The 14,328-nt window shown below is 40.1% G+C and overlaps 1 protein-coding gene across 1 annotated transcript in view; it reads left to right on the top strand.

Annotated features, from left to right (window-relative positions):
• Window positions 1-14,328, top strand: part of FAM185A (family with sequence similarity 185 member A) — a 42,517-nt gene that overhangs the window by 3,495 nt on the left and 24,694 nt on the right. Inside the window, exons 2-4 of the mRNA XM_071552692.1 lie at window positions 3,389-3,498; window positions 7,898-7,990; window positions 12,256-12,394. Of these exons, the coding sequence (XP_071408793.1) occupies window positions 3,389-3,498; window positions 7,898-7,990; window positions 12,256-12,394 (342 nt within the window). The remainder of the gene's footprint in view (window positions 1-3,388; window positions 3,499-7,897; window positions 7,991-12,255; window positions 12,395-14,328) is intronic.

Here is a 14,328-nt window from a genome sequence, read left to right as displayed (position 1 = left end):
TTTACCATGTTCTGGTTTCCCTCTTTATTTTGGAAGTTAAGGCATTTCATAGCAGCTTTTGCAATTTAAGTTGGAGCTTATCCAGGAAGCTCTAAGTCATCTAAAATTGCTGAGGGCCTGAAGGGCATGTGTGGAAGATATTGAACTTCAGTATGCATTTTAAACTAAAGGCAACTTGTAAGCAGCTTAGTAGTTTAAGTACTACAAGATCCTCAATTTCTGTCTTAGTGTCTAATTTTAAGCATTTTAGGGTATTTCAGTACCATACATGACCTGATAATCCTCTCTGATTCGTTTAACCTTCATAGGTGACAGATATCAATGAATTCCTCTTTAGCTTGTTTATGTTCCTCAGGTCTCATGTATGTGTTGATCTATTTATTGCAGGGACAGTGTAGGCACAGGTCTGTAGGTTTGGAGTAGACAGAGAGCACCCTGTGTCTTGGTGTATTGAACTGCTTGTGCTAATTAAACCTGAATTCAGCTTTTTGTTTTCTGGTTAATGTGCATGGACTGAGTAAGTACTCAGGAGTAAACTCAACTGAGGTCTTGCATAACCATAATTTGAGATAATTCTAGTAGTCTAGGGCTGCTGAGTAATTTAAAAGTAAATAATTTTCCAATCTATTTCAAATATTATAGTTTAAGGGCACTTAATACCTAGGGTACCCCTGCCTGCATTCTGATAACAAAGTGTTTCTTTTTTCCTATATACCTTCATTTTTGATGTAAGTCTTTGGCACCATAAAGATCTTCATGCATTCTTTGAGGTTTGTGTGGCTAAAGTTGACTTCAGCCCTCATCTTTGCTAAGGAGGAATTAAACTGGCTGTTTCTGGAGTTTTGGCACTGAAATGGATTATATCCTGTTCCTCCTTGTTAAAATTTCATTGGCAAAATTATCCAGCTTTTAGGCCGCTTCTTTATGGAGATCTCTCTCACTACTTCATGAAGTCTGTGAGGCAGATTCCTTGTCCACTGATTTTTGCTGTATCAAGGCTAGCCAAGTGCTCTGACTCTGCAGAGGATCAAGGCACAAAGTGTATATCCAGAAATCCCTGGTGTTTAACAGCATGCTCATGAATTTTCAGAGTTCTGTGTCCTCCTTTAGCACCCATGTTTGGCACAACTAGGATTACATTACTCACCCACCTTTCAAGTTATGGCCATAATATATGCTACAGGATCAGAAGATTTTATTACCTTGATTCTTGTAAAAGTCTAGGTGTGTTTGTATAATGCTTAAACTGACTGTTCCTATGCCTTTTCCTCACCCCTTTACCCCTTTTGACAGAACCAATAAGGGCAAGAGGGTATCAAGCTGATTGAATTCCAAGGTTTGCACAAGGAAACCAGCTCTCAGGAGTCTCTTCTCAGAAAGCAAAAGAGCAGAATTCTTGGATGTGGATCTTCCCAGGGACTGCACCATTGTCCGGTGGGGAACTGAGCAGTTTTGGGCAAGACAGCTTGTGTTTCAAAACTAACATTGCTTTCTTTTTGAACTCTCCAGGTTTGTGCTGTGCAGGGACATGCTGTTTCAAATGTAGATATTTGGAGAGTGCTTTTATTTGTCACTCTCTGGGAACTGTGTTTAAACAATCCAACTGCTCCCTGAGAAGTAAAACCTTATGTGGAAGTTTAAACAAAACTTCAGAACCTGTAGGTCAGCACTGATCACATTGAAATAGCTCAGATATCAGTCAGATGTTTTTAGTCTGATGAAACTGTCTAGGCTTTAGCAACATAAACCCTTGTGGAGGTGGCCCTCGAGCCTCTGATGAGAGTCAGCAGTCCCCTTTGCCAGGATTTATGCTTTTACATGCCTCAAAATGTATCACGGAGTGTACTTTAAATTTAAGAAATGTAGTTTGACTACAGTCTAGGTCACAGTACCTTTTTCTTGAAAGTCTTCTGTGAAGAGGCTAAGGAAATAGTATCTACAAATAAAGCAACATTCTGGAAATTGTCCACCTCCTGTAGCCTCCTTTCTTAGTAAATTGTCACCTGTGAGCACAGCCTACACCCTTCACCAAATGTAACCTCTTAGTTTCCTGTGGCAGTAAGGCAGCATCCTTGCAGCAAAGACATTGTGTGTTTTAGCTCTCTGCCTTGGGTTCTCCTGGTTTGTCAGGTGGAAGAACTTCCATTTGCTGTTAATTGGAGCTCCCAGTCTCTCATCTTCATGATCTTCAAGCTTACTGTCACCATGGTTCCAGCACCTGTCCTGGGCAGCAGTGTGACAGTGTCATCTTCAGGCTCTGCTGGGTCACAGGTCTGACTTGGGAATCTCAGTGGGGTAAAGCTTCTTATACATGCCCTGATTCTTCTTTTGGTATCTCTGCTCATCTTAGTGGGCAGTGAAGGTGAAGGAAAGACTTTCACATGCACCTAAGTGAAGGTTTCTTCCCAGGTGATCTTCTTTTCTTTAGAGAGTAATGGGGCTCACTATCCCTCTCAGTCCTTCAGTTATGTGCCTTGCAGCAATCACTTCTGATTCCTGTTCAATTTTTTTCTCTTTCTGCCTTTTATCCTCACAAGAACAAAACCACTCTTTTTCCTTTCTTGCCTTTACCTTTTGCCAGTCATTATGGTGATCATTACTATGATTATTAATACAGTCAGAATCCCCAGACTTCACATTCTTGAATTTTTTCCCAGTTCCTTAGACTCTGGGATGAGCTCAAGTGACAGAAAAAATGCTTTTGCTGCATTGTTATCTACAAGAGCTACTGATTTTTGTTTGTGGGAGCATGAACTGTAACAAGGTGAGGTGATTCAGACGAGAGGCAAAGGTGCTTCTTCATGCCAGGGGAGTAAGTCAGGCTTTCCAGAAGGTGGGGAAGAATCACACATGCCAACACTTCTATACCTGGTTTTGGGTTGTGCTGCTGGCTAATGCTGAACAGCACAGGCCTCAGCAAGGCCTGTGTATTTGTGCTGTTGGACCTTATTACTCTGTGTGTGGTCTCAACCAACCTGCCAAGATCCCACCCTAAAACCTGTCTCAGGGTGCCCAAATGTCTCAGGAGCATCTCTAATAGAATTGGTGACTTGGGTAGCTGTGAGATGGAGGTGGAGTTGAAAAAAGGTAAAACTTCACTAAAGGACCACACCCTGCTGATTCTTTGCCAGAGGTTACAGTCACTCTGCTGCCTCTTAATGTTCCCTCCTGAAGCCGAAGGGTTCAGGTTTACTGAACTTTGTCTGGATTGTTGATAGTGACTAATCATGCAATTGAAAGTGCGTGGTCAAACTTTGCAAAAAGTTCTTAAGAAAGAAAGAAACTACTTTGTTTCCCTACTGTAGTTATTATATAAGGGGATCAAACACTGTGTTAAAGAGATCTGGCTTTTCTCCTTCTGTTGCTAATAAAACTCTTTTAATTCTAGATTTGGATATCAAAACATCAGGGACTGGCTGCGTGAAGATTCAGAAAATAGAATGTGATAACTGCAAAATAGAAACGGAGAAGGGGACTAGTGTCTTGCAGTCAATAAAGGTACAAAGAACCCTCCCCCCTCAACAAGTGTTTGAAAAGGGACTGTGTAGTGGCATGTAGTATAACAATTTAAATACCAGTTTTGGAGATGAGAGGTACTTGTAGGATTGCTGTGTGTGTAGCACCTCAAGTCCAATTATTGCATACAACACAAAGTCCATGTGTCTGTCAGAGTCAAAGACAGCAGAAACAGTGACAGCAGGAAGGCTGATCTCTGTCCTCCCTGCCTCTCCAAGAAAAAAGATAGATAGACTGGGATTTCCTGTCTAAAAGGTTAATAGTTGTGCCTGCTCAATCAAGACTTTCCAACATGCTGCTGTTTTTTTTCTGTTGGGCTTTTTAGATATATCAGTGCTATTAACAACCTCTTTAGGTTAATTTTCAATCAGGAGTTACACTGACTGAAATATATCTGATAAATACTGTATATATCATAGTCATGACCTTGTTTTTCTTCATAGTTAAGACTTGCAGGTTGCTGACGCAACATAATAAGAGAAAACAAGGTGGTTTTGGCCAGCAGTAATGACAGTAATCACAGCATGATATCACATCAAGCATGTTTACTGATAACATGGAAAAAGGGGACATTGAGGGAAGACTGCTAACTAATTTCTCTTGGGTTTTGTTGACTCTGAAGTAGTGAGATGAAGGGTTTGAATTAAAATTGCCAACCCTGGAGGTATTTGCAAGAGTAAACAGCTGATCAGTTACAGCATCTCTTGGCTGTACAGCCAGACTTTAGTCCAGTCTTGTTTTTAGGAAGTACTGTAGTGCTAGTAAGGTGATTGTAAGTAATTTTTTCTAATATAGCTTCAGGAATTACACTCTGTATTGCCAAAGAAGCAGAATCGTTATTGAGAAACAGAAGTATTAACCTTTAGGGTTTTTCCAAAACTACTAAAAATCTTAGAGACTAGATGCTGTAGTGGAGCACAAGAGCTGGTTCCCCTTTAGGGAATGTGCTTTACTGGACAAACTGGAGTGACAGTGCCCTCTCCTGGATAGATTAAAGCTGTTTCATGTTGCTTCACTGTCATGCTGTCCACAAACCTCACTGACTACCAAAGCAGGAGACCCTTTCTTTACAGCTGTTATGGGTTTAGCCAGGTGGGCCTAAATTAGGCTTTAAAGTTCAGATTAGGCCTGAAATTGTCAGCTGACTTGAGCTGGGCTGAGCTAGCTAACAGCTGACTTCTTCCAGCCAATAATATTGTATTCCATACCATACTACATCATCTCAAAGGGGGTAAAATCCAGTGTGTGGGAGTGGCTTGGTTCAGTTGCTTCACAGCTGTGGTGCCAGCAAGACACTCTGCTGTCCCAGGAGGGATGGGGAGGTCCAAGCCCAGAGCACCGGCTTAACATCATGTTATCTGAGGGAAGTAAAATGTTTGTTCTTAGCTTTTCTCTCTGCTTAAGTCTGTCTCTGAAGAACCAACTTCTCTAGAATGAATTGTAGTTAAAATGGTAGAATGTGTGTTTACTGGGAAGTGGGAAGTTATTTCTTGTTATACATAACTTGTGTAAGTGTGTGTTATATTGTAGTATCCTCTTAATTTTCTCCTTTCTGTATAAATACATGTAGTTAGTTTCAGCATAAAAAAAAAAAAAAAAAAACAACAAAAAACCACCCTCCCCCACTGCTACGTGGAAGACACGTGTGGAATACTTGTAACTTCCTTAGATACAATGGTTACTGGGGAAGGCCTTGGGTCAAACCATTACATTCTCCACCCCTTATTCCACACTGGTCTTTCCACGCAATCTTTGTATTATTGTATTTGCTTATATCCCACACACATATATATATATAGTCCATATGCAGTCCTTCAAGGCAGATGTCTTGTCATCAAGGATCAACACCAGCATCAGTTCAGCTTTAGTCCATTGCCTTTTGGTTAGAGTCACAGTTCCAAGTTGAGGCCTAGTCCACAGTTTAGGGCTGCCTTATCGTTGGACATCATGGGATACCAGTACCGGCTTTGTTTGGGTTTTTCTCATCTCGTGTCTGGTTTCCTGCAAAACACAACTCAAAGCACATCATTAGTTCTTCCCCAAGGCTAGATTGCCTTGGGGCACACACTGGATCTCACCATCTTTCCTCATTACCCACCAGGTGTTTCCGGACCCTTGGGCAAAAACAATCCCACGAATGGGTTTGTCTTGGCCCGAGGGAGGGATAATCCAGACAGATTTCCCTAACATGCCTCTCAAGTGAATCGCTGGAACTTTGTCTCCATCTACCGTGTGGAGGGATTCTGCTTGGGCAGGACCAGCTCGATTGACAGAGCCTCTGGTGTTAACCAACCAGGTGGCCTTGGCTAAATGCTTATCCCAGTTCTTGAAGGTTCCTCCACCTAGTGCCTTCAGAGTTGTTTTTAATAGTCCATTGCATCTTTCAACCTTTCCAGCAGCAGGTGCATGATATGGAATGTGATATACCCATTCAATACCATGCTCCCGTGCCCAAGTGGCCACCAGATTGTTCTTGAAATGAGTCCCATTATCTGACTCAATGCGATCTGGAGTGCCATGCCTCCACAGGACCTGTTTCTCACGGCCCAAGATAGTATTCCGGGCTGTTGCATGTGGTACCGAATATGTCTCTAACCATCCGGTGGTCGCTTCCACCATGGTAAGCACATAGCGCTTACCTTGGCTAGTCTGTGGCAATGTGATGTAGTCAACCTGCCAGGCCTCTCCGTATTTATACTTGTCCCAGCGTCCACCATACCAAAGGGGCTTCAATCTTTTTGCCTGCTTAATGGCAGCACAGGTTTCAGCAGAGAGCAAAAGATCACTGAGCAATGAATGACTGGTCATGTGGGTATTATTCAACAGCATCAGCAAACAGCTTCACAACTGCTAATTCTCTTGCCCTGCTACAGACTTCAGGAAATTGTTTGTATAACTTGTAATTCCAAAGTTGTGCTGATTTTGGTGTATTCTGTGGTGCCTTTGGGCAGATAAATGCCACCCTGACACTCGATCCTGTCAGGTCCTGCAAGCTCAGCAGGGGCAGCCCCGGTTAGTGCTTGGATGGGAGACCTTCTGGGAATACCCGGGGCTGTAGATTCCAGTCCTGAGGACTTCCCTGTCACCGTCCAAGCTCACTCGGCCGTGGCAGATGGACCTGAGGAGTTAAAGGGTGGGGCCAGTTCTGCACACGCTGTGCCTCACCTAAAAAATCCACTGTGCAGGCTGGAAGGGCACACCCATGTGGGGAGAGCCCTTCCCAAATCTTTCTTCACAAAGCCAAGCCATGATGACGTTGATGACGATGATGATGGTGTCTTTAGAAAAGATCCAGAGATTTCACATCTGCCTTCCTTTGGGATGCATGCTAAGACTTGAACAGAAAAGATGAGTATTCTGTATGGGGATTTTTAATAGATTTGTCTGGCAATTTTGGTGCAGTAGGCATTACCCAGCCGGGGAGATTTGTTGAGGGTTGCTTTATTGAGGGTTTTTTCTTGTGGTCTTTTTTTTCTAATTGGCTAAAGTCCAGTTCACCTATCCGTTCCTAGTCTCTGGGTCAATTAATAGCAGCGGTAATTCCAAAATACAGTTAGAACATCTAGATCTTCTTCAAAGTATAAATTATTCACAAATTCATTATTGAGAAAGCAGTGCTGCTTCTTTTTAATTTTTTCTCCTGCTTCTTGTTATAGTCTGTCAGCTTAGCAGTGGCAAAGGGACCAGGGAGACACTTCAATTTTGTTTCTGTGGTCATCAATTACTTCTGACTCTGACTGTGCCAGTGATAACAGGAATTTCCTGCCATTTCACACATGTTCAGTGGAAGACACAGAGTTCCCTCTTTCTTCCCCTGCTCCGTCTTTTTACAAAGAGTGAGTGAATGTTTTTCTAGTTAAAACAGAAATGACAACAAAAATCCCCATTACAAGCACTCACCTGTATTGAGAATCAAGGGGAAAGGTGACTTGTTTTGAATTTGACTCCACTGATTAAACAGGGAACATGTAATGACAGGACAAAAGGGAATGGCCTCAAACTGAAAAACAGCACGTTTAGGTCAGATAGTAGAAAAAAATGTGCTGGTGAGGCACTGGAACAGGTTGCCCAGAGAAGTTGTGGATGCCCCATCCCTGGAAGTGTTCAAAGCCAGGATGGATGAGGCCTTGAGCAACCTGGTCCAGGTGTCCCTGCCCACAGCAGGAGTGTTGGAATGAGCTGATCTTTAAGATCCATTCCAACCCAAGCCATTCTATGATTCTGTGAAATAAGCAGCACATTTGGCAATCACTGGAGAAGAAACCTTCACATTGAAGTGGAAGTTTGTCATCCAAGGTGGTTAATGTGGTGCAACTTAATAAACAACAGCTTGTTTTCTAATTATGGTTATCCTAACTGTATGATTTTAAACTTTCTTCAGAGCCATAACATTGATATACGGACAAACGGTGGCAAAGTAATTGGTCTTGGAACACTTTATGGAAATACAGATATTTGTGCTACAGAGAAGGGGGTAAGTAGTAAGTAAAACTTTCTCTTCAGTGGCTTGTTTAGCTTGTCTGTTGCAAAATTACTAAATTAGAAGAATGTGCTAAAGAATATTTAATGACCCTCATTATTTTATTGTAATTTCACTGTTTCTTACATTTTTCTGTTAAATTATATTTTCCTTTGCTTGATTTGGATAAACAAACAGGCTTCACAGAAAGAACAGGAATAAGCATGTGATCATTCCCTCTGTGCTGACTGATACAACCCATCAGCTTTAATTATGTAGACTCTCATACTGCTCTTAAACTTTCTGCTTGGCTGCTGTACAGGCACTTGGATTCTGCAGTAGGTCCAGGAGTTTATTTTAGTGTCTTGTGAGTAGTGGCTTGATGTTTGTACGTGCTGTACACTTTCAGCATTATGTGGTGCTAGGAATGCCAGAGTAGGAGGTTTTGCAGCTGAGGAAATACAAACACACATAATCTTGCTATGAGATGAAGTGTGAAGAATCACAAACAGGGAGTTTTGTAGAGAAGTAGCTTGGTTTTTTTTCAGTAGGTGGCAGTATGAGACAAACCACCAACTACAGTAGTCTGAGTGTGTTTCTTGACATAAGTAGCCGATTCTCCTTTATTTTAAATAATATAGAGCAGAACTCCTTTACATAGTACCAGAGTTCTCACATCCAGTACTGTTTTAAGGCTCGACTTGAATGTTTAGGCAACATAATGTCCATGCCACTGGGAGCATTAGGAATCATTAGATCTGAGGCACTGCTGTGTGATCATGCCGAGCCAAGTCTGGAAGCAGCTTGAGCTCTGTCAGAATCAATGGGTGCCCCTTGAACCAACAGCACTGAGAAGAACCAGGAGGAGTGTGGGTAACTCTCTTGCCAAGGATAGATTTGAGGCCAAGCTGTTAAGTTCTAGACATCCCAAATCCCCTCTGTGAAGTGCCATTTGGCCCCACTGTACACCTTGTACCTCGGGCTCTGAGGTTGTGTGTTCACTCAGGCAGAGCCAGCTGTGAGCTGTTCTCAGTGTCCTGCTGTTAACTAAGCAACTTACCACTGCATTTCCCAAACTGTCAGCGTTAAATTACTTGTGTTTCCTTGTAGGGGGTGCTAGACTGCCTTTTATATAATAACTGTAACAATTAGATTTGTATCTATGTGAAAATGTAATGCAATTTTGCTTTGAGCCTTTAAATGCTCTTTAAAAATGTCACTTTTCAGACACATTGCCTTTCTGAAACAATGAAACAAACTTTATACAGATTAAGTGTTTCTTTGTGATCATAAATATTTGTATAGTCTGTAATATTGCTAAAAGTCACAGAGTTGTAAAGCTGCAGTAACTTGAGTGAAGTAAAGCACTTTCACAGGAATTCACAGTTATGGAACAATACTTTGGCTGACAAACTTTGCAATGTAGTTAGGAAGGACTGAGATTTCTTTTCTCAGTTGGCCACTTCTGTTAATAATCAGTCAGTGTTATGTCTCCTGTGTGTTTGTGTGAGATGTTTCTTCCATCAGCTGCAGTCATCACCAGCTAATTATGTCTCTGTCAGCATTTCCAGCCCCCTCCTGGAGGTGGGGAGGGGGCGGATGTGGGAAAAGGCACCAAACACTTGAGAAATGGAGAATATTTAAAGGGGGAAATTGGTGAATACACTAGTTAAATATTTGAGCAAGGATAGCACAAAACTGAGGGCCAAGAGCAGGAATATGTGGGGAAAGAGCTGTATATGCCTTACTTAAATATACCAAGATGTTCGTTTTCACCTTGAAAATGTATTCAGATGAAAAAACATTCTCAGTCTGATTTATGAAGATACTCTGATCCTTTTTCTTTTAAAGGGTAAGAAACCAAGTGGGTCCCTTCCAACTCAGAATATTCTGTGATAATAGGGTGAGAAATGTTAACTTGAGAAGAAATTTTTCTGGAAAACCTGGTGGTTCAATGGACAAAAATAATCAAATTTGTTTAACTGGGGAGTCATTAGCTAATCTGTGCCACGGGGACTTTTCTATAACACTTATTTAGCAGCACAAGACATCTGTGTTCTGCCAAAAATCCTCAATACTTGAAGAATTTGAGATTGGAAACATATTTACTCTTAGTGAAAAGCAATGCTATTTTTTTCCATGCTTTCCCTAGCAAAAAATGCTTTTCTGATCTTATACTTGATCTGTCTGACTTACCCCTTTCCACATCTCCCTTCAGCCTTGGGTTATTCTGAAACAAATGCTCATTGTATTAGCAGTTTTTGTTGTATTGTTCACAGTAACTTCTTTCTATCTGGAGTCAAGGCAACTCTTTTTATTACTGTACATTTTTAATAAAGGTGGTTGAGGCTGGTAAATAATATGTGTTGGTATGTGAGATTGTTTATAATAAAGTATTTAATAACTTTTAAATAAGATTATATATCTTAATAGAGTGGAAAATTGCATTCTCTTGTAACAGATGTGACCCTTGCTCTATTTTCATTGTGCTAATAGCAATGATGGTCCTGCCACAACTGGAAATGTCCTCTGCAAGGTATTTAAATCTCCTTAGAACAGGTTTAGGTCACAGAGCCTAAAATGACAGTGGCTTTTGTTTTACTCGTTGCTGTGTCCGTGGGTAAGGACAGGTTTGCACTTTGCTGTCCAGGGGGAGGGAATAGTGGAGTGGTCTGTGGGAAACATTCCCAGGGCACGTTTAAGGTCTTTGCTTATTGGGGTTGTGTTAGAAGCATTGCAAAATGAGAAGCTGAGTTGCTGTCCCTTACAGTAGTGACAAATTATGCCTTACTGTCACTGGGTTTTGTTTGCTGTTGATGCTTGGATGCTGTAGCACAGTTCTGAGCAGCAGAGCCCGTAGAGAGGGCAGATACTGTCACGTAGCTCTAATTCTAGAGCAGCATTTTAATTTTCTTAAAGGTGATGTGTCTTGTTCCATTCTTGGAGACCTCATTTGTATTGTAGCATCATGGCAAAAGTCTCAAGGCAATGGTCCATTCTATAACCTTATGGCTTAAGGTGTAAAGACACGTAAAGCTGCCCCAGAGGCCACAGTGCAATTCAGCTGTCATGTGATCCATACCATCCTCTCCAGCTCACCTTTTGGGACACAATACAGCATTAAGGTTGTGAAACACTAGTACCTATTTGTCAGAATACCCCTTGCTTCATCCATAGCTTATTTTTTGTATAATATAATACTGGGAGGGTCAGCAGACTTATTTCTTTATATTAACTTTTTTTCCCAAAAGGGTGGCAATGCTAAAATGACAAAGAAGATTTGAAGATAATTTGACTAAGCCACAGCTTAATCTAGAAGGCCATGCATCATTTCATAAAATGAATAAGGATTTTGTGCAATTCACTAAAAGTCTGTGTTAGCAAAATAAAACCTAATTGAATAGGGCTGAAATATGAACTATTGCATGTCTCCATCATAAATAAAATTTAACTGAGAAAGAAAAGACTTAAATTTATGTGGTTGTGGCACAACCACGTGAATTGTTCTGGTTTTATTCAAGTAGGTTTAGGTTATATCACATGACTATCACTTGCACATAGATAATCTCATCTATCACTTGGCTTCCCAAATCCATAGTTTTGAAATTCTTTTACATTTCTTTTGAAATTCTCTCTTTTCTCTGTTTCTATTGAAAAGAAGTGGAGCTCTTATCCCTGGTTTTTCAAGACTTTCTATGTATTTAGGCTTAAGTCCAAGAATAGAAGCCTGAGTAACCTAGGGAATATGAACAGTTATACTGAGAAAATGGCTTTTTTACAAGCCTTTTCCAAAGCTCCATCGATACAGTTAGCCAGTTAAAAATCTTCACAAATAGCTGTATGTAACAAGGAAAGCAGATCTTTTAGTTTGTGGTGGCAGAAAACTCATCACCAATGCCCTGTGACATAATGCTCTGTGAATGTTCAGTCAAGTTAATCCTGGTTTTACTTTTCAAATTGAAGTGTTTTCATTTTTAAAAATTAAATCAAGGGTTTTTTTCATCCATTTGTGTCTATTTGGGTTCTTCTCCTGAACGACAGATGTAGTAGCTCATAGGAATGTTGTCAAGAATCATTAGTTCTTTGGTCTGAACTCTTGGATGAAAATGGTTTTTTTGTTTTGTCTTGTGTAGATTTTAAATAAGAACTTGATTCTATTTTGTTCTGCACCAACAACCGCCTTCCATTTGTTTTATGTCTTATTAGTGTTGCTTCCCTCTGCCTTTTCAAGCTGTGATGACAAGTTTTCCATTATGTTTATTTAAGTTTATTTCTCTTAGAGTGTGAATATAGAGAAGCTGCAAGGGACAACCATCAACATATCTACTGAAGCTGGGCTGCTGAAAACTAAGTATCTCTATGCAGAATCAGCATCTCTCTCTTCAGTAGCTGGTGATATTATGCTGGGAAGTGTTCATGGTAAGAAGGAAAATTTGTCACAAGTTCAGCTGCTTTGAAGGTGTTCACATAAAGTTTACAGTAACAAATGGACTAATGCAATAGGCTGTCACTAAATCAACTGTGCCCAGTATGTGAGCAGAACAGTTTTATCTCTATTAGAGACTGAATGGATTTTTTGTCACCTAGCAGACTGTATTTTTATAAACAGTTTTATGAGTACACTTGTGAATAGCAGAAAGTGTGTATTGTGGGAAAGAAACATCTCAGGTACTAAGAACATCAAAATATTTTAAAATTCAGCAATGAAAATTATACTAAAAGTTGTAAAGAGGCTTCTCTCTCTCCATCATTTTTCTTCATAGGTGATGCAACTCTTAGGGCATCTACTAAGAACCATCTTAGAAGACAATCATAGTTAGAAGTTGTAGCACAAATAGCCTGTGTGTGCTGGCACCCTATATTAACAGAGTGGGGACAGTTTCTGTTCTTTGATTGGGGAAGAAGTCTCTAATCCATCAACCCTTTAATGTCCTTCACCTAGACCTAAATCTAACTACAGAGCGTTTTGTTTAGACAGCAGTCAAGGTTTGAGTGTGGAGTGGTTTTCTAATGTAACAAAACTCCCACTGAATGCTGACTGTGCTGTGATGTGCTTGTAGTGATTTAACATTGTACATTCTCCAGTTTGTTTTACTCAGAGTGAAAATTACTCAGCTCAGTCTGAGTTCCAGATTTTCAGCTGTATGCTTTATAAACAATTTCCTTCAATATCTTAGCAATTTTATGTTGTCATCTTACTAGAGAAATTAATTTTGTCTCTTCCTTAAAGGAATAACTCCTCTGTTCATTTATAATAATGTAAGAATGGTTTCTAAACCTGTTAGGTAAAGTTTGTCTTAGTATACATAGGGAGAAATGAACTGATTTGTTTTTCTTTTTGTTATTTTTCTAACATGTAGACTTTATTATTACACTGTGATCAGTTTGTGAACATTTTGATGACTCTGTGCATATCCAAAAGTTTGTATTTATTTTCTTGGTACAAAAATGAAATCATCACTGCTGTAGTCAGTGACCTACTTCCTTAGTAATGTCTCGTTGTCACTGAGCTGAAGAACAGTGTGAAACCAGATAGAATTGTGTCCAAATTTGCAGACATTTCTTATGTTACTTCAGGGTTATTTTTATGAGCTCTACTAAATGGGCCTGGAACACCTAACCTTACTTTAGCTGTTTCTTTTAAAAACAATTGCACATTAACATTTGCTTAGTAATTCTAGTCACTATTCTCAGAAAAACATTTTCTGCAACACATCGTGCTCCTCAATCATGTTTTAATAGTAAGAGCAAATGCTTTTAAAGTACATACACAAACATACATTAATTAGCAGAAAAGATAAACTCCTATTACAAATTTTTGTTAGAAAAGGTCACTTTTGCTCTTCAGGTAGTTCAGTTTTAGGAGTTGTTCTGTCTGTAAATGGCTGGACAGATTGTTTCTTGAGCAGCTGAACCCACAATTTCCCTATAGCTGACAATATGCTGATATTATAGTTGGCATCAAATCAGCACAGCTGTGCACAAACAGATTTCATTGCTTGTGCTCTGAGAAAATTGAAGTTAGGGCAACACAAACTTTACAAACCTGTCTGGGACAGTTTGTGGTTGAAACTCATGCTGTGCAGTTGCAACACTGTCAGTCCTCAGGCTTTCTTAATTGCTCATTTCATGCTTCAAACTTTTATGAAAATGAATAATGCATTGTTTTGATGAAATTGGTTATGAGTAATTTTTGTCAGCTTCTGCAACATTAGAGATGTTAGGTGCTGTTGAGCTTTGGAGTTGATGCTTGAGGAAGAAATCTGTTTCTGAGAAATGATCTGCTTTTATCCAAGAGACTGTAACACTACAGCAAAACTTCTCTACAAAGGGGCACAGAGAAGGAAAAGGAA

Source organism: Pithys albifrons, chromosome 3, assembly GCF_047495875.1.
Source record: "Pithys albifrons albifrons isolate INPA30051 chromosome 3, PitAlb_v1, whole genome shotgun sequence".
Classification (NCBI taxonomy): Eukaryota; Metazoa; Chordata; class Aves; order Passeriformes; family Thamnophilidae; genus Pithys; species Pithys albifrons.
Note: the sequence above shows the minus strand (reverse complement) of the source record. Positions and strands in the feature narration are given on the sequence as shown.